General features: G+C 44.4%; 2 protein-coding genes, 2 non-coding genes and 1 pseudogene across 9 annotated transcripts; 2 read left to right on the forward strand and 3 right to left on the reverse strand.

Annotated features, from left to right (window-relative positions):
- The first annotated feature begins 2,353 nt into the window (after positions 1 to 2,353).
- LOC147984094 (uncharacterized) lies at positions 2,354 to 3,708 on the forward strand (annotated as a pseudogene).
- Positions 3,709 to 4,184: 476 nt separating this feature from the next.
- Positions 4,185 to 9,040, forward strand: LOC125536037 (uncharacterized). 6 transcript variants are annotated; one of them, XM_048699112.2, is made up of 8 exons: positions 4,185 to 5,657; positions 6,192 to 6,265; positions 6,347 to 6,396; positions 6,556 to 6,634; positions 6,753 to 6,836; positions 6,999 to 7,079; positions 7,166 to 7,326; positions 7,997 to 9,040. In XM_048699112.2, exons 1-7 carry the CDS (start codon positions 4,301 to 4,303, stop codon positions 7,295 to 7,297), a joined length of 1,857 nt encoding a protein of 618 aa, XP_048555069.1. In that variant the 5' UTR covers positions 4,185 to 4,300; the 3' UTR covers positions 7,298 to 7,326; positions 7,997 to 9,040. The 6 variants fall into 6 exon arrangements, 5 of the variants coding, with proteins under 5 accessions (XP_048555069.1, XP_048555071.1, XP_048555070.1 ...); XM_048699114.2 differs by having other exon boundaries at positions 8,004 to 9,040; XM_048699113.2 differs by having other exon boundaries at positions 8,835 to 9,040.
- Positions 9,041 to 10,343: 1,303 nt separating this feature from the next.
- TRNAI-UAU (transfer RNA isoleucine (anticodon UAU)) lies at positions 10,344 to 10,417 on the reverse strand. Its single transcript has one exon. It is a non-coding gene; the product is annotated as a tRNA-Ile (tRNA).
- Positions 10,418 to 10,498: 81 nt separating this feature from the next.
- Positions 10,499 to 10,573, reverse strand: TRNAI-UAU (transfer RNA isoleucine (anticodon UAU)). Its single transcript has one exon. It is a non-coding gene; the product is annotated as a tRNA-Ile (tRNA).
- An 8,121-nt stretch (positions 10,574 to 18,694) lies between these two features.
- On the reverse strand, positions 18,695 to 22,067 carry LOC125536040 (LYR family of Fe/S cluster biogenesis protein). Its single transcript, XM_048699127.2, has 2 exons — positions 21,694 to 22,067; positions 18,695 to 19,134 (listed from the first exon to the last, which is right to left on the reverse strand). The coding sequence occupies exons 1-2, from the start codon at positions 21,904 to 21,906 to the stop codon at positions 18,955 to 18,957; spliced, it is 393 nt and encodes a 130-aa protein (XP_048555084.1). The 5' UTR covers positions 21,907 to 22,067; the 3' UTR covers positions 18,695 to 18,954.
- Between the last annotated feature and the right edge of the window lie 4,626 nt (positions 22,068 to 26,693).

The following is a 26,693-nucleotide window of genomic DNA, read 5'->3' on the forward strand; positions in this document are numbered from 1 at the left end:
TTGCTGTAAATCGCAGACCGGTGTCATTTTTGAATCGCTTGCCATTTCCAAACCGTAACTCCGATTCCGACGTTCTTTATATCGTTTTCAAGCGATTTCGTCTCATCTTTCCAGTGGCATACTTGGATTTCCAAGTTGAGTCCAGTTTCATGCTTTTCCTGTCATATCTTGCATTTTGCATCCCGCATCGCATTCCGCATAGCATATCATCATTGCATCATATTGCTTGGTCTTGCACGTGGTTGATTGTATCCTTGTTTGCTTGTTTGTCTTGTTTGGGTAGAGCCGGGAGACGAGTTCGCTAACGAGGAGCCCGTTGAGTTTGCTTTCGAGGATCCAGTCAACTCTGACAACTGTGCAGGCAAGATGATCATACCCTCGAAATCACTACTATCTTTGCTATGCTAGTTTGCTCGCTCTTTTGCTATGTCATTGCTACGATGCCTACCACTTGCTTTCAAGCCTCCCAAATTGCCATGTCAAACCTCTAATCCACTATGTCCTAGCAAACCGTTGATTGGCTATGTTACCGCTTTGCTCAGCCCCTCTTATAGCGTTGCTAGTTGCAGGTGAAGATTGAAGGCCGTTCCTTGTTGGAACATTTATTTTACTTGTTGGGATATCATTATATTATCTTGTTATCTTAATGCATCTATATACTTGGTAAAGGGTGGAAGGCTCGGCCTCTCGCCTAGTGTTTTGTTCCACTCTTGCCGCCCTAGTTTCCGTCATGTCGGTGTTATGTTCCCGGATTTTGCGTTCCTTACGCGGTTGGGTTATAATGGGAACCCCTTGATAGTTCGCCTTGATTAAAGCTTTTCCAGCAATGCCCAACCTTGGTTTTACCATTTGCCACCTAGCCTTTTTTTCCTTTGGGTTTCCGGAGCCCAAGGGTCATCTTATTTTAACCCCCCCCCCCCCCGAGCCAGTGCTCCCTTTGAGTGTTGGTCCGAACCGGGCAGCCTGCGGGGCCACCTCGGGGAAACTTGAGGGTTGGTTTTACTCGTAGCTTGACCTATCTGAGTGTGCCCTGAGAACGAGATGTGCAGCTCCTATCGGGATTTGTCGGCACATTCGGGCGGTGTTGCTGGTCTTGTTTTAACCTGTCGAAGTGTCTTGAGTAACCGAGATACCGAGTCTGATCGGAACGTCTTGGGAGGAGGTCTATTCCTTCGTTGACCGTGAGAGCTTGTCATGGGCTAAGTTGGGACTCCCCTGCAGGGATTGAACTTTCGAAAGCCGTGCCCGCGGTTATGGGCAGATGGGAATTTGTTAATGTCCGGTTGTAGATAACTTGAACCTTAACTTAATTAAAATGAATCAACTGAGTGTGTTACCGTGATGACCTCTTCTCGGCGGAGTCCGGAAAGTGGACACGGTGTTGGAGTAATGTTTGCGCAGGTTGCTCTCTAGTTTCTCGCTCGCGCTTTGCCTCCTCTTCTCGCTCTCTTTTGCGAATAAGTTAGCCACCATATTTGCTAGTCGCTTGCTGCAGCTCCACATATTTACCTTGCCTTACCTACAAGCTTAAATAGTCTTGATCGCGAGGGTGCGAGATTGCTGAGTCCCTGTGGCTCACAGATTACTATTACACCAGATGCAGGGCCTGATGATTCCGCTCCAGGAGACGCGTATGAGCTCAAGTGGGAGTTCGACGAAGACTCTCATCGTTACTATGTTTCCTTTCCCGATGATCAGTAGTGGTGCCTAGTTGGGGGGTGAACGGGACCGTGTCGCATGTTGGGTTCTCTTTTATTTTGGCGCCGTAGTCGGGCCATGAGTGTTTGGATGATGTAATGTTATTTATGTACTTGATTGACGTGGCGAGTGTAAGCCAACTATGTTATCTCCCCTTTCATTATTATATTACATGGGATGTTGTGAAGATTGCCTAACTTGCGACATAGCCTTCAATGCGATTATATCTCTAAGTCATGCCTCGACACGTGGGAGCTATAGTCGCATCGAGGGTGTTACAATTAGTTTGATATTTTCTTTAATAATGTAAATGAACTCTTGTGGTACTTTGCTTTAAGAACAAGAAGTAGATGTTCTCTATCAAATGGCTGCACTACGATGCCTTGAGGCTTTCTTTCACAAAAATGCCTATAAATGCTTGCTGAGCAAATAGTTATTTAGGTTGTCAGTGGAGATTGAACGTATGTGGACACAAATTCTACACAACAAATACTTATAATCTAAGATGTTAGCCCAGGTTACCGTAAGCCCTTCTGAAAGGGGCTAATGAGGGTAAAGGACACCTTTTTCCGTAGAGTGAAATTTGTTGTTGATAACGGCACAACAATGAGATTTTGAGAAGACACGTGGTTAGGGAAGACACCTCTAGCCTCAGATGCTAGAGAGGTGGTGAGTGATCTGGTGAATGGCAACCAAGGCCAGCATGATGAGATCATTGAAGAAATCAAATCCAGAGTAGCTAGCTTTGCATGTAATTTTTTAAGGTCGTTTAGTTAATGAGTATGCTCATGAGTTAGGGAGGTTTTTCTCTTTCTTCAGGTCATGATCGTCATTTGTGGCTTATTCAAATCCATGGCCCGAATGTTATCCCATAAACTATTTTTTTCGATGAATAAAGCGTTGATTTACCCCTAAAAACATGATTTTTTGTGTTGTTCTTTTTTTGGAGAATCCTATTTAACGCGCTTTGCGTCAATTAGGTGCCGAAACGCATAGGCGAACGAGTAGCTGGTTTGGCCTATTTGTGTGGCGGTTTGCAGAGATCCCTTCTGATGCTCTCGTTGCTTGGAGAACGATCATTGTGCTTGTGATTGTTGCAACCCATGGTGTCCTCTCAGCTCGCTGGCATGTCGTGTCATCCCGCTTGTCTCTCGCATTGGCACCCAACATTGTCAACCTCCTTCTCGAGGAGAGGCCCAATTAAAATCCACACTCCCTTCAATTGTGCTTCGCCATGGATCTTGGACGTCTGTGGTTTTTTTTGCTTCCGCTAGCCTGGCATCCCCATCCATTGGTGCTTCAAACCGCTCTGGCTGATCAGACCGAGTTGCTTCAAGGTTGGAAGACACGAATTGAGAGCTTCCTGGAGCGGGCGGAGGCTGCTTTGAGCAGGCTCTCCTTTGTGTCGGCTAAGTTTCTGGCCACGCAGACACCACTCTCTCCTGTTGGCTCCACTGAGGACGAAGGGGCAAAGCCATATGGTTGTTTCTTCCCTCGTGTTCGGGAAACTTCATCGTTGATGTCCGCTTCGTCCGTTGTGCCTGCCGTTGTGGGTGAGTCCATCGTCGTGCTTACCTCATGCTCGAGCTTCGGGATATATGTTCGATCCCTGCTTCGCCTATGTCCTTGGAGCGGTTGGAGGTGGGCTCGTCGACGACCTTGTGTGAGGGGCATGTTTATCCTTGGTCTTGTGAGCAACTGGAGGCGCCGAAGTCCATTGTGTCGATGGTTCCTGTGGTGGAGGGTGTTGTGTCGTGGGTTCCTCAGGTCGACGATGTCGATGCGGCCGGTCTGTTGGTGTCTGCCCCTAGTAGGAGCCCCTTGGTTGATGATAACTACATCAAGAAGTACAATGAGTTCCATGATTTTCTTGACAAATGGGTGGCTGGTCAGCCTGGACCCGGCAACACAAGTGGCTGCCTCCTCTAGAAGAAACCCAATAGGAAGAAAGCAAAGAGAAACAAAAGCAAGAAGGGTGGTGTCATCCGGAAGACGCCCGCGATTTCATGATGGAGGGTGCTCCATTTTTATCGTGGTCGGTGTTCTTGTGTGAAGCTCCACTGTGTTGTACAAGTGTCGAGGGTTTCGGTTGTGGTGCATTGGAAAGGACACATGTGCGGTCACGATGTTTTATGTTGTGTGAGTAGTACGACTTTGAGTTGTTTGTATGGATTTTCGCCCGGTTTTCTAAAAATCAACTGGGCAATTCTTTTCTTCTTAATTAATCGGTGAGGCAAATCTTTGCCTCCATTTTGAAAAAAAAACAGGACATGGATCTGGTATTGAGAACCATCCAGAAGGATTCTAAATCTAAAAAATAATAATTCTAGAAGGTTTCTGAATGGTTTCTTCACTGGTTTTATTATTATTATTATTATTATTATTATTATTATTATTATTATTATTATTATTATTATTATTATTATTATTATTATTGTTTTTCGGTTTCTTCTTTTTTATGATCTTTCTTTTTTCTTTGTGTTGCTTTGAACTGAAAAACAGAGGTCTCGGGGTCGTCAGAAGACAGAGATAACCCTAATCTCCAAATCCTTCCTGTCCGGCGACGCCACCAGATCCCCACCAAAATCGGAACCCCGTTGTGATGGGCGACGCCGCCGACGCACCCCGCCGGCGTCGGCTGGACTCAATTCTCCTCGCCCGGAAACCGCGCCTCACCGACAGCAGGAACGAGACCACGGCCACAGCCGTATCCATGGATGGCTTCACCATGGCGGTCTCCTTCTGGATGGCCGACCCGCCGCAGCTGTCCATCTTCTCCATCTACTGCTGCCGACCCCCTCATCTGCAAGCCGGGCCGTACTGCAATTTCAAAGATTTGCCACGCGTGGTCGGCGTCGGCGCGGAGGGCCGTTTCGTCCTCTTCCGCGCCGTCTTCGACCGCCGATACACATCCGAATATTTCCTGTACAAGGCCGGCGAGTCGCCGTCGCTCGAGTGGATTCCTTCTCCCTACGAGTATCATGATGGCGACCTCCATGATCTGCGCGGGGTCAGGGAGTTCGGCGTCCTGCAGCAGCTCGGCGGCCACTATCTCGTGGCCGCTCTCTGCCTCGACCCGTTGTCGGATGACTATCACCTTCGGATCTACTCGTCCGAGAGAACGTCATGGAGCACCAGGACACTGCCCAATCCATGTCCTGGGGTCGACAGGATTATACCCGACAAGGTGATCACGCTTGGAGAAGAAGGCTTACTAGGGTGGGTTGATTTGTCACACGGCCTGCTGATGTGCGACCTGCGTCAAGATCATGTGCGTTTCACTTTCATCCCGTTGCCGGAGCCGTTGCCTGGGAACAGATACAAACTAAAAGGTCACATTCCCCCTCCCACCGCAAAGAGAAGCAAAAAAGCAGAGGACGAATCTCACCCAAATCTCTGGTGGTTTCGGGATCTCGCATGGGTTGATGGCGTGCTCAAGTTTATTGAGATGGAGAATCTTGCTCCTGAAAGCCAGAGCGACAAGGGTGATGTTATCTACGATTCAGACTTGATCATGTCGCTCGAGCGCAAGGCCGTGGATTGGCATTGCAAGCAGCTGTCCATTGGGGGTGCCTGGAGGGCTGTGACATGGACTCGGACAGTTTCGTCCAACTGTTGGCGCCAGACATGTGCTGCCAATGTCGCTGACATCTTGGTTGTCGACGGATCAGCACATTCATCTTTGTTGCCCGGGTTAAAGGGCGAAAAGTTGACATTCAGGGACCTCTACTCAGCTTTCCCCATCCTGAGCCCGGATGGTGACGATATTCTTTATCTCAAATCAATGGTGGAACCCAGTAATAAGGATGGATGGGCGGTCGCTGTTGACTTAGGAAACAAGGCAGTGAAAGCAATTGGCAAGTATTGTCTTCCGGATGATTTTTATTATAGCTTCCGTCATGACCCTGAACATCCTTTCCGTGTCTGTACATTGTCCCGCCATCTCGATATGACTCCAGGTAACTGTTACCTGCTCGCTCTTATTGTTTGGCATGCCTATGCAATGCTTACAATCCTTGTCCACTTAGTTATTACTGTCTCTGGTCTTTTTTACTCCGCATATAAGATTTGTTTGAAGTCAAACTTCGTAAAATTTGACCAACTTCATAGAAAAAAAATATCAACATTCACAATACGAAATCAATATCTTTTTTTGAAAGAAATACGAAATCAATATCATTAGATGCATCATGAATTCAATTTTCATATTGTATAACTTTAGTATTGTAGATGTTGCTATTTTTTCATATAAATATGGTCAAACTTTACGAAGTTTGACTTCAGACAAATCTTATATAAGGAGTAATAAAGACCGGAGGGAGTATGTTCTTCTTGTGACTGCGTTGGCGAATTAACCTGGGTGCTATTTGGACCCACTTGATGGCTGCCTGATACCTGCATATTGCTTTGTGCGTCTTCTGCGTATTTGCCAGTTCCGTAAAACCCCGGGATTGTGAGTATGGCGTTGCTTATGAATTTAGCGGTTTCTGTAGGCATAGAAGTCTCAGCGTGTCGCAAGATCACAGGGGATGCTAGCAGCTCTTCAAATTATCCAAGCAACACCTCAGTAAGTATTTTGTATCACTTTTTATTTCAATGAAAGAATTTCCGCCAACTCCAAGTAACTTGCCATCTCTTCTGTGCATAGTTCCGTGCGGGTGAGCTCAATTCCTGCGAACCAAGGAGCAAAATCCAAAGGCAAGTTTCTTATTCTCTAACCTTTCTTCTGCTAATGCCTGGGCACCTATGATCCGATTTAGATCAATTCGTTCTATAATTTGATATCTATTCACCTATTAGTTTTACCTGATATTACCATATTGGGTTATTTTTTCCAATTGACTTTCTGTTCCTCAGGTCATTGGAATGGGCTCGGAAAAACAAGCGTGCACGAAATGCTGCTGGGACTTTTATGCAGAATGATCATATTTCCCAGGTCCATCCTATTGAAAACAATCTGTGGAGGTTTCCATGAGGGCAGTCCAATTTACGTTCTGTTTATTATCGGTGGCTCATCTAGTCTCTCTCTCTCTCTTCGTTCGTGATGCGAGCAGCAGCTTGACGATAAGGTGCTGGAGCTAGAGCAGGAGATAGAGCAGGAGCTAGAGCGGGGGTGGAAACAGAAGAGAGAGCAGAAGGTATATTTGGCCGAGATCCGTGTGAACTTGCTTTTGCGAATTTCATCCTTGTGCTGTTGTTCGCTTTGCCATGCATCGATAGTTGGCAATCCCATATGCCCTGTTTCCAATCAATTTTCCCATCATCGTTCAGCAAGGTTAATTAGAATGCACCATTTCCAGCCACAACAGCAGTGCTTCAACAAGTGGGATGCGCCTTGCTACCCCCCTGGACATTCAGTGTGGCCCCATCAAAACAATCTGGTATGCTGTATTCCATATACCCTGTTTCACATTTATCTATTTTCTCATCATCATACAGCAAGATTAACTAGAATGTACCATTCCAGTCACCGAGGAAATATTTCAACAAGCCAGACGGACCATGTGTCCTTGGGTATGCATCTTTGCCCCCTGTACAGCTGGGTCGTCACAACTACCAACCTCTGTGGCGCAGCCACCACCATCAAAACAGCAGTTGACTTCTAGCAGTGAGTTTGGACCTCATGAGGTAAAGACATTGGTGAAGCTTATGATATTCTGATATCTCCTCTATTGACATGTAGCTCTGGAACAGACCATCTTCACTTGTTAAAAATTACTCGCAAGATACATATTCTAAGTAGTACTCCCTCCGGTCCTTTTTACTCCGTGTATTAGATTTGTATCAAGTCAAACTTTGCAAAGATTGACGAAATTTATATTAAAAAATATCAACATATACAATACCAAATATATTATTATATGAAACTACATTCCATAATGAATCTAATGATATTGATTTCATTCTATGAATGTTGATACTTTTTTCTATAAGTTTGGTCAAATTAGAGATACTTTGGCTTTCAGCTGAACTTATTTGCAGACTAGAAATGACCGGAGGGAGTAATTCTCTCACATGTGCTGTCATGCCGATGGACCCAACTTGACATGTTCCGTGCATTTTTTAATTATTTGTTTTGAAAGTAAAAGAGGGAAACAAACTATGGGCACCAAGTTTAAAAATATGTAATCAGTAAGTCTAAAAGCAACTGCATTATTATAGTAAATTCATTATTTGAGTTCATTGGAATATAATAAGCAACAAAGATGAAATTATCTATTTCTGCTGTGATGTGCTACTTTTGACGTGTTGCCTAGGTGTCTGTTTTTTCATCATCTTACTACTATAAGTTGTTAAGATTTCAGGCACCCCAGCCATGCTTCAACAATTGCAGTGGAGCCAGCTACCATGGGTATTAACAACAATTTTCTGCCCCTAACTCATTTGCCTATGGCGCACACACCTGCTATGCCAGCTACCAACACCAGTGGCTGCAACTCTTACTTTGGAGCTGCCTATTGGTGCGTTTTGGCAGCATTCACCTCCTGTGGTGCAGCGTCAGCCAACACCTAGTGAGATAAAAAAAAAGCACTGAAAAAACCTGTGTTTGCTGACATGTTCCTCTTTTAGACAGTAGACGTGGAGTGAATCTCTCATTAAGATTACTTTTTCAAGATAGTCATTCTTGCAAGTAATTCTGGGCTTGTTGCATATGCAAAACCCTTGTGTGTTTCAAACTGAAATTTAAAGAGGGTTACATAGTGTCAAGACTCAAGACTATGTAAGGTAATATCCTCTCATAGTTTGACATTGTTTCTTGAAACGTAAACGTAACCATTTTGCTGAAATGTGAGCACGTAAGGAAAGGTGCTAACTTTTCAAAAAAGAGGAGGAATCCCATCGAAAGGAGCGAATGCTGGAGAAATGTGTGGTAAGGTTGATGGGGAGCCTGGAGTGGCCAAATGAAGTGTAGATGCTGAACTAAGGAAACTAGTCAACATTTAATATCCTCTTTCAGTTGATTGTGCTGAAAAATATATAATAAAAATATGGTTAATCCTAGTAACTCGAAACATGTGCATTATTTGTTACCATAGAAAAGTTTCGGGAGTTGTGGTTTTAGAGAAGAGGTGACATGTGGCATTCTCTTGCGGAACATTTTTGTTGTTGACTAATTAGTTGATTTTGCCGTGCAGTGATATTACTGGCTAGATTTGACTGGATCAATGGCTATGCTCAGGTGAGAGTATGGTGTAAATGTTTAAGCTTTCTGTGTGTGTACTATCGGGAATTTGTTTCTACCTGAACAGTCATCTTCTGATAGATACGCTTCAGATAAACATGTCTTGTGTTATAGTCTCACAATATTTCTTGAATATAAGTGGAATAATTGACTGAAAAATATTTTCACATGCATGGTAGAATGTTGTGGTGGGTCTTTTCCCATACATGATTGTATGTTGAGGTGGGCTTTATCCCATTCATAATTGTATGATGAGGTGTCATGCTTGTATGTAGAGATAAATAAGTTAATGGGAATGATCCTCTTAGGTATATAGGATGAGATTCCGGGTAGATGAGATTGGAGCCGGAGTTGAGACTCCGGGTAGATGAGATAGGGCTCGATCCGGTGATGCGCGCGGGCGGGGAGGTCCGTTTTACCCCACTCGCTCCCTCCCCTTTGCTCTGTATTCGCACCCACCAAGATCACCGCCATCGCTATACCACTTCGGCTGCCGGTTAGGCCTTGCCGGAGTGCTCCACCCAAGAACTTTACACTTCCACGTTGTTCGGATCCTGTCCCACTGTCGGTGTCGTCCATGGCAGACACCAAGCCCAACAAGTGTTTGGCCAAATGCATTGAGAATTTTTTTTACATTCTTGTTGTTTAACATGAAGCAAGCATGATGGTGGGTACTCGGTGAGGGAGGATGCATTGTTGGGCGATGAGTGATTGGCCATAAGTGCGGTGTTTGTAGGCATGAAGCAAAATGGCACGATATTTTTGCAACATGTGCAGTCTTTGTTTCATGAGCATAAGCACTATGGGCCCTACAATTTGGATTTGATGAGATGATTTCAACTTTAAGTCGCTACCTCATCGGTAGTACACCATTTGAGACGCTGCCATGCAGCAGCAGCAGCAGTCTGAGAGAATGAAAAGTCTGAGAATTACCAGCTTCTGGTTTTGGCTTCAGTGAAGCTTACGAGCATATGAATATAGGGAAATGATTAGCATCAGCCGGCCGATCACGCGTAGCGTTCCGCCACTCATGCAGCCGATAGATCCAAGTTTCATGGGACCGTGCACAACGCACATCTTAGTGCAAAACACCTTACTCGTGGCACCACATCCACATGACTCAGTCCGCGCGTGACGCATGCCTCTGCCACCTTAACAATTTTTTTGCAACACTATTTGTGTTGCAGAAATTCTTTCGCAACAACACACATGTTTCAAAAAATTTAAGACGGAGAAAATATTCCGCAACATCATTTGTGTTGTAGAAGTTGTTCCGCAACAACACCCATGTTATAAAAAAGTTAAGACAAAAACAAATATGCAACATCATCTGTAGTGCAGAGTCGTTCTGCAACAACATCAATGTTGCCAAAAAAAATTGAGACGAAAAAATAATAACCCTGTAACAAAAATTTTACCGCGAATGTTTCTTACGTGCATATAATAGAAAAAAGAACATTTTTGGTCTCGGAGGGGGTTGAACCCTCAGCCTGTGGTTGATAAGACCGACGCTCTAACCAATTGAGCTACAAGACCTTGACAATTATGTCTATTTAATTCTTAAATACTAAAATATGTATTAGAAGCTTACGTGCATAAAAATATTTTAAAAAAGATTGGTCTCGGAGGGGGTTGAACCCTCTCAACCTGCGGCATATAAGACCGATGCTCTAACCATTGAGCTACGAGACCTCTACGAATATGTTTATTTTTTAATACTATTAAAAATTTAATAGTTATTGGGTTCAGTGGTTAACCAATACTCTCCTCCGTATACTAGAGAAACATATTAAGAGCAGTAGTTTAATTGAGTTTATAATAAAGAAAACAAGGTGCAACTGGGCAACGGAACCTCTACACTTCTAACCATACGACAAAGAAACAAACGGATTATAGGGAGATTAATAGCACGAGTTGATATTTTGGTTCGTAAATTAATCTCCACACCACCGGTTCTTGATTGCGTTCGCGAGAGCATATATATAATTCGAACTACTATTTCATTCTGCATTGTTGATCGAGTTAAGCAAGCACCATCCGGCCAGCCAACAATCTTACCCTGCTTCGTCCTCTGTTTATACTTGTCTTTTCTGCTGGCCATCGTATCTCTTTTGTGGGAGAGCAATCACGGCCGATCGTTCCCGAGCTTGATGCATGTATGCAACAAAAGAAAGTGAAGATCAAAATACAATATCCAAAGAGAAAATGCACGTCGATTAGAGCGCTCGACCTCCGCATCACCCAGGTCTTCCTACGGCCATATTTGTTTGGGCTTTTGCTTCTACTTTTATAACTTTTTTAATTTGGCCAAAAAACCATAAAAACTCTTAACTAGATGCTTTTGAAACTTTTATGGCTTTTGATGAATCAATATAAAAATATTTAGCTTCAAAAGCCATAAAATCTCCAAAAGCACCTATTTAGGAGTTTTTGTGGCTTTTTTTACCAAAGTGGAAAAGCTGCAAAAGTAGAAGAAAAAGCCCAAACAAACAGAGCCTAAGGGCATCTTCAAGACGTACCCGCAAACCTCCCACAACCGTTCGGATCACTTTGTCTGGATTGCGGAACCCATCCAACGCGGTCTTGTATCGGTCAGCAGGGCGGTCCGGACGCGGTTTCTCCCGCAAACTAGAGACAAACGGTGCCGGAGGTTTGCGGGAGTCCGGACCGATCCCATGCCCGCTTCTGACCGCCCTGGCCCGCCAAAACCCCTTCTCCCTTCCCCGCGCGCGTTTCTGTCCGGCGCCAGCTGCCCGCATTCATGCCGCTGTAGAGCGCGCCACTCAACATTGAAGACGGCTCTGGGTGGACGCGACCCCTCACTGCCTCCGTCATTGAAGCGGCGCCGGCCTGGGGCGCCGCTCGCGACGCGTCTACGGTGTCCGTGCCTGTTCAATGCCGGAGACACGTAACTGGACGGGACGGGACAGATATCTACCACGCCCGTTCAATGATTATGTCTGTCCATATGCCACCATTAAGTAGGCTCGCCGACTGAGAAACCCACTCCGGCACCGCGCATTGACGTACTCGTATGCTTCGCCTCACCAGAATCTTCTATATAAAGGCGGCCACACCCGGCTAACTCCACAGCACAACACAAGCCCCTCCACATCCTCCGTTACACTGTATCTGCCATGACCGCAAGCGGGAAAGCACTATGGGACAGTCTGTCGCCAGTGATCAAGCACGCGGTGGCCGCCCTTGCCGCCGTCTGGCATAGCTTGCCCGAGGTCTCCGACGACGAGGACGACACCACGTTGGGGATGGGCCTCTTGTGCATGCCGGCTTCACCATGGAGCAGGCGCAGACGCACTTCAACGCTGCCATGGCGGAGGTGCCTTTGTCGGCATTCCAGCAGGCGCAAGAGGAACAACGGTACAACCTGTTCTTTCTGGAGCAGCATCGACTGGCGAGCGCGCGAGTGAGGAGGCCGTGGAGGCCACCGCCACGGCGAACCCAAATTTTGTCGCGGAGTAGCGTGCCATCTACGATGCCATCCACACTCAAGCCACCGCTTGCCAGGAAGCGACAGCCGTGGAGGCGCAGCTGCAGGCGATCGCGGAGGAGAACAACGCCAGATGCGCCTCCTACGCGCCGCCGACGAACCATCAGCCGACCCGGTGGGCTACAGCGCCGGCGCCCGCATTTCCCTCGTGGACCTCACGTCCATCGGGAATGGGCAAGGCACCGACTCCTCCGAGGATGAGTAGGCCACGGGAGGCGGCGGGGCCTGGTGTCCCATGTGGGCCCGTCTGTCTCCCGTGTTCTACTCTTCCTCGTCAGAGACCACACCTTCACTTCATCGGTCTTATCATCGGTGCTCGTGGACACGGCGGAAGGAGGACGACAGGGACTTGGACGCCAGGCGCCGCCACCGTAGGATAGGTTTAGGGGCGGGTCTTTTTTTGTTCTAAATGTAACTAAATTCGCCGCACTTGTATGAAATTTGTCATGTTTGTATGAAATCCGATCGTGTTTGCATGAATTTCATCTGGTTTGCTGAAAAAGAGCTTGAAACGTATGCGGCTAGCTTTGGATGGCGTCTTTTCCACATACGTGTCCGCGGACTGATCCCTCCTGTCCGCGGACGGATGCGGGAGGATTTTTATGGGTTGCCGTTGGAGATGCCTTAAGGGGAAACCCTACCTGCTCGGGCACGGAGCCCCCTCCCCCCTCATCTTGCCGCCACCAAACTAAAGGAGCTCGCATGGAGGGAGTTTCGTTGTGTCCCTCATTATGAAATTGTAGGAACACTCTCTGATGTGGTTCAGTCATAAAAAAATACAAGCAAGAAACATGAAAAATGAAAGGAAAACACTCCTAGAAAGAGTTTTGCAGATTTAATGTACTTTTTTTTTGCATTGGCATGTCGAAAAAACAACTTTATCCACGTAGAAGAAGAAAAATCCTCCTAGAAAGAGTTTTGCAGATTTTTTTTGCATTGGCATGTCGAAAAAACAACTTTATCCACATAGAAGAAATTGCTTACCAAGAACAGCTGCAAGTACACAATGTACTAAAACATATCTATGTGTAATTGCCTTCGGAACTTTATAAGTGTAGTTCTGTTTTTGTTTAATGAGCCCACGCCCGAGTGCACTATAATGTCAAAACATATGATGCTTGAAAAAAACAATTGGAAACAAAATATCTACTCATGTCATAATGTCCAAAGAAATTATGTGTAATAATGTACGAAAGGAAAAGAAAATGAAGATCAAAATACAATACCCCACTAGATGCAACTAAGAAAGGTACAGAATAAAAAGAGAAAATTTGATAGAAGCTAAGCACCAACGAACAAAGTGTTTTCTGAGAGAATGGCCATACAAGTTGCTAACTGAGGTGGAGTCTCATAGGAGTTACTTAGAAGCAGATACATGCACTCCAAGACTTTATCTCAGACTCTGCTGAACCAACGGACTCGCCTTTCTAGAAAGGCTTGATGAGAGACAAAAATGTTTTTTCTCGTCGTGGTGCTTTCGACATAGGAGGTGGACATACTATTAGATTTTGGGAGAACACATAGTTGGGAGATGCTTCTCTAGCTTTACGATATCCCTATATTTACAATATCATCCAGCAGAGTGATGTTTTTGTTGCCTTTATGTTGGGACATGTTCCTTTAAGTATTTATTTTCGCCGGGCACTCGTGGGAGTGAAGTGGGCGGATTGGCTGCATTTGGTTAATAGGTTGGTGATAGTCGATCTAACGACTGGATTATATTCCTTCAAGTGGAAACTTGACAATTCTGGCCCTTTTCCGGTTAAGTCAATGTATTGCGATCTCATTTATATTGGCATTCCTTTTAATCACGGTTTCGTTACTTAAAGTGCCTTCGAAAGTAAAGATATTTATGTGCTATCTGGAAGGAGAGTGATCATGACCAAAGGCAACATAAAAGGTGACGATGGCATGGTTGCACAAATGTGATTTATGTGGAAATGAGGAATCGGTTTGACGTCTTTTCCTAGATGGCTAGATTGCCTGCTTGTTAAGATCTTCTGATGTTCTATTCATCTTGCATTCAACTTGCGCCACCAACTAGTATTACGAAATTTCTCAGTAACTGGTTGAATGGGTGCACTCTATGTTAAAGTGCAAATATGGGTGGGAGCCTGTGTTTTACTTTGGGCAATATGGAATTATCGCAATGTCTATGTTTTAATAAGATGGAAGTTTTCCATCTATGGCAGGTCATCCAATAGAGACACTTTCTGGATCCCTATGTGGCCCTATCTACGTCGAGGAGGATCGGGAGTCCATGGTCTCTGGGTGCAATCTATGGTAGTTGGCCGCTTGTGGTTTGTTCAACAGAGTTGTGTAGCAACCTAATAATAGGATGTGTGACTCACAAAGCCTCATATTTTCTTATTTGCAATTGGTTGGAATCTATATGCCCTTTCTAGCTTTCCGTATACTTTTTAGACTTATGGATACTTGTAAACTTTGCAATAAATAATTGAGGGATGTGTGCATCGTTCAATGCAGAAGCCGGGCATTTTTACCCTCTTTTGAAAAAAATAAGTTGTCGTCTCACATTATACTAGATTATGTTGATTACTTATATTATACATGTAAGACAAAACAATACTCCCTCCTTCCTAAAATACAAGTCACGCTCTACCTTTTTTGGTCTTCATCACATAATTTTGACTATGAATTTCAGTTATTGTATTTCGACAAAATTAATATAAATTAAAATGAAACAAAATTGTTTTGCAAGACAAATACGATGATACTATTTATACATGTTCAATCCATGCATTTTGGTACATATTAAGAGTCATTCATGCATCAAAGACTATGCGAAGTCAAGCGTGCCTTACATTTTTGGGAAGGAGAGTACATAATATTGGTGGTAAATTACCTAATATGTCTGCCGATCAAGTATCTCAATCTCTTGCCTTATCTTACATAGCAACAACACTCATCGCATCATTTTCTCCTTCTAGGGGTGTAACCAAGCCCCGGCTGCTCGGGCCACGACCTAGGGTGTGGCAGTGAAACATTTCGTTGGTTTATTTTTTTAGGGTTAGTTACAATATATAACCACTATAGCTCTAAGGGATGGTAGTTTGGAGACCGGGTTATAGGATTGATTATCGTTCTATTAATGGGGGGCTCTCAAGTGAGTAGCTTGATCATATCGTTCGTAGAGCTCAAACCATTGCATGCTTGCATAATCTTTCTTGGCTCTTGTTCGGTTTTCTCCTTGTGAGATTTGGAGCTTATGATCATCTTCTTGACAAGCTCGAGTTCATAAAAAACGGAGTTCACATGCTTCTTCTATTGCGTTTTTGGCGTTGGAGGTTTTACCGGTCTTATTCGAGGAAGGATTCTCACCTTTTTCTTATGGGCCTTTTCTAATTTCCTTCTTATTGTTATTTCTATCAAGATTGTGTTAGCCCTTGTCACTAGCTTTTCAACAAACTTGGTTTCGTTGAATTCGGAGTCCGTTTGCAGAAGTTGTGTCAGTTTTGGTGTCCTTAAAAAGGTTGCAGCGGTACTACCGCTCACGGGAGAGGTACTACCGCTTGGAGGGGATATAATTTTTTACTACCTCTCTTGGGAGCGGTACTACCGCGGCTACTTCTGTGGCTACTTCCGCTCCGGACCAAAAACTTGTCTTAAGTCCAGCGGTGGTAGGCACGGATGTATTTTTTTTAGTACCGCTCGCAAGGAGTAGTACCGCTACCCCTAGCGGTAGTACCATGAGGACGAGCGATAGTACCGCTCCGGCGGTTCTACCAGCCTTTTGCCTCCTCGCTGTTGTTTTTTGAAGGGCTTCCACTGCCCTAGCGGTAGTACCGCTCCCATGAGCGGTAGTACCGCTCTGTGCGGGCTGTGAGCATAACGGTTGGATTTTTCCCCACCTATAAAATGTGGTCTTCTTCCCCAATGAACCTTATCCATTGAGCTCGTGTTCTTCCCCCATTGTTGACCTTCTTCGAGCTTGCTATCTCTCAATCCGTCCATGTATTCTTGCTAGTTTTGGGGGGGAAAGAGAGAGAGGAGATCTAGATCCACATTTCCACCAATCACTTTTCTCCTCTATGTGAGGGGAACCCCTTGGAGTTCTTGGTGTTCTCCTTCTTGTTCTTCCTCTCATTTTCCTCCATAGCATTAGTTGCTTTGGTGGGATTTGGGAGAGAAGGACTTGGGTACTCCGTGTGCCCTTGCCATTGCATTTGGTGCATCAATTTGAGTTCTCCACGGTGATACGTGAAAGTTACAAGTTGAGAAGCTTATTACTCTTGGGTGCTTGGTACCCTTGAGCTTGTTCCTCTTGGGTGCTTGGGCGCCCTAGATGGTTGGTGGTGTTCGGAGCTCAATCATTGTGGTGTAAAGCTCCGGACAAGCGCCGGGGTCTCCAATTAGGTTGTGGAGATCACTCCGAGCAATTTGACGGGTTCCGATGACTACCCCCAAGGGTTGCCAAAGTGTACGGATTCGGTGACCACCCCCAAGGGTTGCCATTTGTACGGGTTCGGTGACCGCCCTCAAGGGTCCCTTAGTGAAATCACGACATCTTGCATTGTGCGAGGGCGTGGGGAGATTACGGTGGCCCTAGTGGCTTCTTGGGGAGCATTGTGCCTCCACACCGCTCCAAACAGAGATTAGCATCCGCAAGGGTGTGAACTTCGAGATACATCGTCGTTTTCGCGTGCCTCGGTTATCTCTTACCCGAGCCCTTTACTTATGCACTTCACTTTGTGATAGCCATATGTTCCTTGTCATATATCTTGCTATCACATAGTTGTTTATCTTGCTTAGCACAAGTTGTTGGTGCACATAGGTGAGCCTAGTCGTTTTAGGTTTTGTGCTTGACAAATTAACCGCTAGGTTTATTCTGCATTTGTTCAAGCCTAAACTGTAATTATTTTAAAACGCCTATTCACCCCTCCCCCTGTAGGCGACATCCACGATCTTTCACTTTGCTTCCATGGGAACCCACTATCTCCTGCCTCTGTTGCAGCACTAGCTCGTCACAGTGCCTCCTTTGTCACTACCACAAATAGCTCTTCACAATGCTTCTTCCCTGCCATCCTTTGCCCCTACCAATGCCCATTGTTCCTCGCCTGTACAGATGAAGGTAACAACTATCATGGACAACCTCACGCTGAATCTCGAGTTGGACCTCAAAATCAAGCCCTCCACCATGCCATAGCTAGGGAAAGATGGTGATGCTGAGTCGTTGGGGAAATGAGCTGGGCTCACTAGTTCCGGCGATAGTGGTGCTTCGACGAGATGGATTCGTCCTCAACGAGGCCAAGGCGACGGCATCAACATCTATTTTTTGTGATTGTATAAGGTTAGCTTGTTTATAGTTTTTTGATGTCATGTATGGTGTTTTGGCTAGCAACAAGCCTGTGTATGTTGTGTTGGACATGGGCGACATGTTGCGATGATCGTAGGCATTTGTTGCATTCATACTACAAAATTGTTTTGTGTTGTTGCATTTGTTGCATTCATGTTGCCTTGTATGTTGTATATGTTGTGAATGATGTTTCTCAATGATTTGTCACGCTCAACGGGGATTTGCTCATGCATTAAAAAAGTTGCACCGATGTGCTTGAAATGTTGCAATGCATTTGCATTTTTTTCATACTGCAAAGTAGATTGTGATGTTCTTGCATATGTGTAAGAAAATGATGTGCATGGGATTTGTGTGGTTTGGCGAGCAAGCGCACCAGAATCAGCTTTTAAATAGGTTTAATAAGGGGCAATTGGAACGGAAACAAAGTGGAACAAAATGGAGTATGTTAGAATGATACTTCTATCAGAATCAAGATCTCAAGCATCCCGGCATAATTTTCTATTGTATACCCCCACCCACCAGAAAAGTTTACTGATTTCAGTGGAAATTATAAGTTACCCCTTCAATCAAAAGATTAGATTGTTCTGATCTCTTGTTTGATCGATGAATACCCTTTTTAAGTAACTTTAAGATTCATGTAAATTTATTAGCACGGTGTACCAAAGCAAAACTCTTTATTTTTTCTTTGAAGTGGGTCAAGCTTAAAACTGTTTGACAAGACAAGTCTACATGAATAGAGGGGGTACCAATCACATCTCAAGCACCCGCACAGCGAAAACCATGTAAGTTGCTGTCAAAAAATCGTGTAAGTTCCAGTTGATATATACATAAGCATTTGGATTATTATTAGATGTTCATGAGGCAACGTTATCTCCTACTATGACCACGTGGAATCTCTTCGACTTACTGTGACTTGTCTTTGCCACAGAGGTGCCACATAAGATTTGTGGACTTGCTCCACGTACGAAGCACCAAGGCGAACACCACATCCACATCGATCTTGCCTCTGCAAGACATCAATCCTTCAACATGAGCTTGGGAAGCAGAGTCTACGAGTTACAACCGTTTCACTGGCAGACACCATCTCTTTGAGTAGAGATGACCGAGTAATCGAATCAAGTTCGAACAAAGCAAAACATCGAGTAACAAAATAAATTGGGCCGGATGTGTTTCTCAGCGTCTTATTCAGAGTACATGTCAAGGGCACTTCTACAGGAAGGCTGGAAATTTTTGTGGTGGCCTCGGATTCTAGTAGTTGCTGGTGTAGAATTTCTTCAGGAACTCGGAGCTCCCTTGGTCCTTTTCCAGGTCCTGCACCAGCCCCTTGTGGCCAACCACGTATTGCCCGATGATGTGGTGGCGCTGCTTCGCATGCTCGGTGATGTTGTTCAGCTCCTCCATCCCATTGAAGAGAAGCATATCAATGACCTGTTTGTTCGCACGCAAGTCAGAACAAATCAGCAGAGATGTACAGTCAGATTGAGGGAGATAGAAATGCTTTCCTGGCATCGTGGTGCCATTACAGTGATATAAGAATGACTGCTAGATGTTTCAGAGGCTGGTGCTAGATTGTATAATGCAGACCACAAAAGTAGTAACGATATAGAAATATCGAAACATGTTAATATCATCTGACGTACTCTACCAAAGGGCAAGATTAAGGTGTTCAGTAAGAAAGTGTGAACTGCAGTTTCTGCTAACTTTTGGCCACAAACTCGATGTAGGAACACAGATATTAACACTTATCACCAGGATGGCAGAATCTTTGTTTTGATAACTGTAGTTGAACATATTAAATAAATATTTTACTGATCCATGCTACTCAATCCCCCAGTCTGCTGGAATTTAAAATAAAATAAAGAAATAAACCTAAATCTAAATGCCTCTTCACTAACCTGAAATTAATTTAGAATGTTGAGTGCAAGGTTGAGGCGAGGAACCAAATCATATTGAACGTAAATTCCACCAAAAGTCAGCACATGCTACTTGTCCAAAGGAGCGGCAAAAAGGTAACAAAGTAAAATAGGCCTAAAGGATAGCAAAACAAGAATTGCTATGGACCGAATATGAGTGCTGGGAACCAGACTTGAGCACTCTTAATCAAACTGGTCAAGCCCAGCAAAGCGCAAACAAAGTCTAGTTACAACTCCAGCTAAATATCAGAAAATTATGCACAAACATTTTCCATAACTCACAACTGCACACAGTTGATAGCAAGTTGGCATTGAACAATCTCCTTTTGATGAAGATCGCAGTATTGTACATCCAAATGGACTAGGATTGATAGCTTCTAGTGAAATCAATATAAAAACTTTAATTAATTATTACACTATCATCTAGAAACTGTAACACTTGGCTCGCAGACAACTTGGTTTTCTGTCCATAGGGCCACAGTAGCCACAAGCCCGGGTAGACCTCCCAGTCAGGAGTGAAATAATTAGGATTGAAACTCTAGCTGAAGAAGATATGCTCAAGAATGACACTTTAAGCCAATTCTTTGGATTCTCCAAGTTACAGTGATATGATTACATGGGAGGATTAAGTTTTACAGACTTACAGAAGACAGATGGATGTTGAAGATTACAACAAACTGCATATATATGTATTGTAGAATCAACTTTGTTTTTTTATTGAGACTAACTAATAACTAGAGATGCAGTTATTTTCCGCTTTGACTAAGTTCGAGTGAAATTTACCAAACTAACTTTGGACTTACTACAAAATATGAATCTACCTTGAGACTCGAGCTTAACTTGCAACCAACATTGTGTAGTTGTGAATGCTATGTTTGTTTGTCTTAAAATTGTGTATGATAAAGTCAGTAAACCTTATTCCATCATGTCCTATACTCGTATAAATCCAAATTATTATTTCTTTTAGGAAACGGTAATGCTATTGTTACATGATTAACTCCTGCTAAATTTGGAAGCCACTATGATTTCATTTTAATTGTCGCATTTGATTTCTTCTGTTATAAATTATAAGTATAACTAGAGGTATGTTCTATATCAGAGCATCCGCACATCACAAGGCAGCTCGTAGATACCAGAGGCTGGAAATTTTGGGGAAATAATACTTCGTGGTTTACACTGTAGCCATGTTAGTATGTTACTCATCTAGAACTTGGATGCAGTTCACACTTTTTGTGAAGGATGAACAAATTGTGTGGTTCCCGTTATCTATTGGTGGTCAATAATGTCGATCAATTTAGGAAGATACTGGTCTAATTTATAGTTAACTGCTCCCCACCCCCATGCCCACCCCCATCAGATCTAGATCCCCATTTTATAACCATGCCGAGCTACTTGCATAGCCAACAGTGAAGTAAAGCATATAATGAAGTCGGCATCTAATTTTGCGCGGAAGACGCAACAGAATACAGTTAACTGAATACATAAGGATACTCCTAATTCTGCAATTGGTAATCAACTCCAAAAACATTGAGTGGCCATATATATAATACAAAGAAGCAGCTAGGAATCAGGTTCTTAACAGCATAGAAACAACTCCAAAAACATTGAGTGGCCATATAACACATAAGCATTTTACGGACGTCGTAGCCTCTGGCTAATCCAGAAATCCAGGGCAGTGAGCACCTTCATGCAAAACGGCCGACCCATAGGTGGACAAAATACTACCTACAAAGCCTCGATGCTAGTCCTGGAAGGACAGGGTTGCCACACTGACACTGCAGTCTAAGTGCCGCTAGAAACAAGGAGTTGTCAGCCCGTAATCCTGCGAAAATTACCAGCAAGGTCAACTGCTACCTACCCATCCAACAAGGCGTACCGATTACGCATCGGCGATTCCCAGCCCCCCAAAGAAACATACATCAGATTCCCGCAGAGAGCACCCCCCTCGGAAGGATCGGACAGCGACTGGATCGAAGAGGACAGCAACGCGTTCGTTCTTCGTTCTACAACTATCCATTCGCGAGGGGCAGATCGAAATGGGATGGGAGAGGGGGGGGGGGGGGGGGGGGGGCACCTTGGGGTCGGAGACGCCCTGGTTCTTCCGGATCTGCTGGGATATGCTGGCGCGGAGCTGGGCGGGGGTCACGACGTCGTCGAGGTTGTAGATCTCCATGATGGAGGGGATGGCGCGGCAGGCGTCCCTGAAGAAGTCGAACACGCGGTGCCGCGCCTCCGCCATCGACGCCGAGTTCGGCGGAACCTTCACCGCGCGCATGGTGAACGCCATCTCTTCGCCCGGACCCCGCTTCGCTGCCTATCTCCGGCTGCCGCCCTCTCGCTCGCCGCCCGTCCTCAGGTGGCTCCTCCGCTTGGTGGTGGTGGTGAGATGAGAGGTAGCTCGGTGCTCTCCGCTTGCCAAATGTTCTCCTGTCGATAGCGGGCCGTCCGCGTCTACCTCGAGATGGAGATGGGCGGCGTGAGCACTGGGGCCTTGAAGGCGACCAGGACAAGACTAAAGGCCCAGTTAGCTTTCACACCCAGCAACGCTCACTTTTTTTTTTGAATGCCAACCCCAGCAACACTCACTCTTTGCCTTCGAGTAAACTTACCAACTTCGCACAAAATTTACTGCTACATCCCAGGGGTACCAGATTTTAGCACATGAACAACAGAGAATCATACGATTGTGGATGGACAGTTACAGAAGTACCTAAGGTAACGCTTTCGTGGCATTTCCTCGATCTCTTCTCTCACCAAAATTGTGAAACTTTTGCAAGTCAACCAATAATTAGCGCCGGTTTCGGGGTTGTTCCACTCTCAAAATTACAAGTCAAATGGAGTGGATTCACTATGCCTTGCTCTGCAAAAAAAAAAACTCAAATTTGGGGTCAACTTTGTGTTTTTCGTGAAGCTCCTCGAGGGTGAGGGACTCCAAAAACTCAAATCCTTGTGGAATTGAGAAAAAATTACCCACCACGGCCACCCATAAGTGGATAAAAGTTTGCCCCCCCAAATCATGCAAGCTACCCATCTTCCTCCTCACCCGTTCGCCCCCTTCCTCACTCATGCACAAAAGAGCCCCCTCCCCCCTAGCGCCACCACCACCGTGAAATCGGGCTGCCACGAGGTAGGCCCCGACGAGGTAACCGACATAATGAGTAAAATGCACAGAACCACGACTTTAGCGCCATAGCTCTTGTAAAGCCTCGCTTTACAAAATGTGACACTTTGCACCGCACCGAAATTTTGACATTGGCAAAAAACACTGAACCCAAAAATGATCTCTTTTTGACGTGGCCAATCGTGCAAGGGCCAACAGTAGGGGATGGCACACCGCTAATGGTCGTTCAGTCGTAGCCTACTCGGCTCGGTCGGAAGCGGGCAACACGGGCCGGGCGACGCGCTGGATGGCTGGCTCGCTCACCCCTTAGCCAGTCGGTCAATGGGTTCGTTCGTTATTTTCAGGCAACCGTTGGTTATTCGCAGCGTAGCCCTGGCCATTCGGTTTCACATTGAATCCAGAAACCCTCATCTTCCTCCTCCCAGCGTTGAGTGTCTGTCACTTCGCTCACACAGAAAACCACCACCGCCGCTCTCTCCCATCCTCTCGCCCCTATCCTCTCACCACCCACCACTCAGTGTCGACGCCGTCGGCACCGCTGACGCCCCCGCCAATGTGCAGTTGGGACAGGGTCATAGACGACTGGGCCAGCAATGACCCAACCAAGAAGGCTATCGGCTGGGACCTCACCGAGCGGTTCAAGAGCGTGCCCGCGCTAGTCAACCACGTCAGAGGCCTCTGCCGGTGTTCACCGATGACGGTGGTATGCGTCCTCGTGTGGTGCATGCTCGAGTCGATGTCCAGAGATGTACGGCAACGCAACCGTTGGATCATGTATCGGCCGCAGAAAAGCAGGTTTCCGGCAGATCCAACGGACGTGGACATGCTGGTCAAGGTGGACTTGACGGAGTCCTCATCCACAATCCCCCCTACAGCACATCCCAATGTTTCCATCGACGGTGAGGAGCCAAAGGTCCAGGTCCTCGCTTGCCCTCGCGTCGCGGGGCGACCGTCGATGGAGAGAGGCAGAAGACAATCGACGTGGAGGTGATGCCCGACGTGGAGGTACCATTAATGTAATCGAGTTGAGAGTTATATAATAAAGAGTAGTTTGACTTTTTCTTCTTTACTTTAATGTTTCAATCTTAGTAACGAAAATAATAGAAAATATCATATGCTAATCTTATGGAGAATAATGACTTTACATAAAGAAAAGTATAATTTGTAAAATTTATTGAAAGCTAACAAACATATCATTGGTCAATGATGCAATTCATGAAAGAATTAATAAGGGAAGATAAAGTTCACATATAAATATACTACTTGGACATCTTTTATGATTTTGAGCCCCCACTAAGTATTATATGCCAAATTGTTGATGTTGGATAATGAAGACAACGTAATGAGTTATGCTTGCTTATATTATATTGTTATAGATCCTCCAACATGTGGTGCTTGCTCCCCATCTTTGCTAGCCAAAAATCTGCACCAAGTAGAGATACTAATTGTGCATCCAAAAACCCTTAAACCCAGTTTCATGTCATAAGAGTCCATTATATCCACCTATGGATTGAATAAGATCCTTGAAGTAAGTTGTCATTAGTTCATAAGGCAATAAAAATCGCTCTCTAAATATGTATGATACTCCCTCCGTCCCAAAATAAGTGTCTCAACTTTGTACTAGCTCTAGTACAAATTTGTACTAAGCTCAAGACACTTATTTTGGGACGGAGGGAGTATTTTATTCTAAGGGAAAATAAGCTTTGCACAAACTTGTGATGGTGAAGAAATAAAAGGGACGGACTGCATAATAAAGGTTGCTATCACAAGGGGCAGTGTAAAGTTACGTTCCTTTGCATTAAGAGCCTGCACATAAAAAAAGCACACGACAACCTCTGCGAAGGGTCTATCTTTTACTTTTATGTATTTACTTTTTATGCAAGAGTCAATAGTATACTCCACTATTCCTTTTTATTTATTCTCTTTTGCAAGCATCATGTGGCGGGGAAAGATCTAGACATATATATCCAGTTGAATGTAAGTGATCATGAATTATTATTGTTGACATTACCCTTGAGGTAAATGGGTTGGGAGGTAAAATTATAAGCCTCTATCTTTCTATGTGTCTGACTGAAACTTTTGCCCTCTCTCTATATATATATATATATATGTGTGTGTGTGTGTTAGCAATCATAGAAGATTAAAGGATAGTTGATATGTGGACTTGCTAAATAAAATCTCTTACATGAGATCCTTCCTTAAAAGATGATGAATTGCAATTGCTTTGTTGACTGAGAACATAGTTTGTTAGTTTTCAAGGAATTTTATGATTTATACTTCATTGTTGTGATGAATTGTTACTTTCTCATGATAAGTTCTATGATAATAATATATTGCTGCTATGATATTGATCATGATGCTTCTATGTCCGTATTTTGTTTTTATCGACACCTCTCTCTAAACATGTGGACATGATTATCGATATCGGCTTTCGCTTGAGGACAAGCGAGGTCTAAGCTTGGGGGAGTTGATACATCCATTTTGCATCATGTTTTCCTACTGTTATTTATAATGTTTTTGATCAATATAATACTTTGTGGTGCCATTCTAATGCCTTTTCTCTCTTAATTTGCAAGACGTACATGAAGAGGGAGATTGCTGGTAGCTGGAATTTCGGACCTGAAAAAGCTACATCACAGATACCTATTCTGCACAACTCCAAATGAGCCAAAATTTCATGGAGAATTATTTGGAATATATGAAAAATACTGGGAGAAAGAAATACCACAGGAGACCCACCAGGTGCCCATGAGGTACCAGGGCGTGCCCTGGTGGCTTGTGGGGCCCCTGGCCAACCTCTGTTGCCCATCTTCGGTATATAAGGACATTTTCCCTAGAACAAATGTGGGAGGACACTTTCAGGATGAAGCATCGTTGTCTCGGGGCGGAACCTGGGCAGGAGCACTTTTGCTCTCTGACGGAGCGATTCCGCCAGGGGAACTTCCCTCTGGGAGGGGGAAATCGAAGCCATCGTCATCACCAACGATCCTCTCATCAGGGAAGGACCAATCTTCATCAACATCTTCACCAGCACCATCTCATCTCAAGCCCTAGTTCATCTCTTGTATTCAATCTTTGTTTCAAAACCTCAGATTGGTATCTGTAGGTTGCTAGTAGTGTTGATTACATCTTGTAGTTGATGCTAGTTGGTTTATTTGGTGAAGATTATATGTTCAGATCCTTAATGATATTTAATACCCCTCTGATCATGAACATGAACATGCTTTGTGAGTAGTTACCATTGTTCTCGAGGACATGGGAGAAGTCTTGTTATAAGTAATCATGTGAATTTGGTATTCGTTCGATATTTTGATGATATGTATGTTGCCTCTTCTCTAGTGGTGTTATGTGAATGTCGACTACATGACAATTCACCAATTTTTGGGCCCAGGGAAGGCATTGAGAAGTAGCAAATAGATGATGGGTTGCTAGAGTGATAGAATCTTAAACCCTAGTTTATGCGTTATTTCGTAAGAAGCTGATTTGGATCCATGTGTTTCATGCTATGGTTAGATTATCTTAATTCTTATTTTGTAGTTAGGGATGCTTGTGAGAGGGCATAATCATAAGTGGGTTATTAGTTCAAGTAAGAACAACACCCAAGCACTGGTCCACCCACATATCAAATTATCAAAGTAGTGAATGTGAATCATATGAACATAATGAAAGTAACTTGATTATAAATTCCCATGTGTCCTCGGGAGCACTTTACTTTATATAAGCTAACTTTCAGGCCTGTAGTTTGCTACAAAAAGGATTGGGCTACCTTGCTGCACCGTTTCTATAGTTGTTACTTGTTACCCGTTACAAATTACCTTGCTATCAAACTATCTGTTACCGATAATTTCAGTGCTTGTAGACAATACATTTCTTGACGCCATATGTATGCAGGATCCTCATGACACGCTTGTCCACGTGCCTCCGCAACCTGTCCACTTGTTCCAAGACATCTC

The sequence above is a fragment of the Triticum urartu genome, chromosome 2A (genome assembly GCF_056163025.1).
Source record: "Triticum urartu cultivar PI428250 chromosome 2A, HENAU_Tu73, whole genome shotgun sequence".
NCBI lineage: Eukaryota > Viridiplantae > Streptophyta > Magnoliopsida > Poales > Poaceae > Triticum > Triticum urartu.

Bases quoted from the DNA above. Each gene is read 5' to 3' on its own strand.
- LOC125536040 (XM_048699127.2), bottom strand. From the start codon at position 21,906: ATGGCGTTCACCATGCGCGCGGTGAAGGTTCCGCCGAACTCGGCGTCG. The intron at 19,135-21,693 runs GTGCCCCCCCCC...GCGAACAAACAG, and splicing joins AGGGCGTCTCCGACCCCAAG to GTCATTGATATGCTTCTCTT.
- LOC125536037 (XM_048699111.2), top strand. From the start codon at position 4,301: ATGGGCGACGCCGCCGACGCACCCCGCCGGCGTCGGCTGGACTCAATT. The intron at 5,658-6,191 runs GTAACTGTTACC...CGGTTTCTGTAG, and splicing joins CCATCTCGATATGACTCCAG to GCATAGAAGTCTCAGCGTGT. The intron at 6,397-6,555 runs GCAAGTTTCTTA...TCTGTTCCTCAG, and splicing joins CCAAGGAGCAAAATCCAAAG to GTCATTGGAATGGGCTCGGA.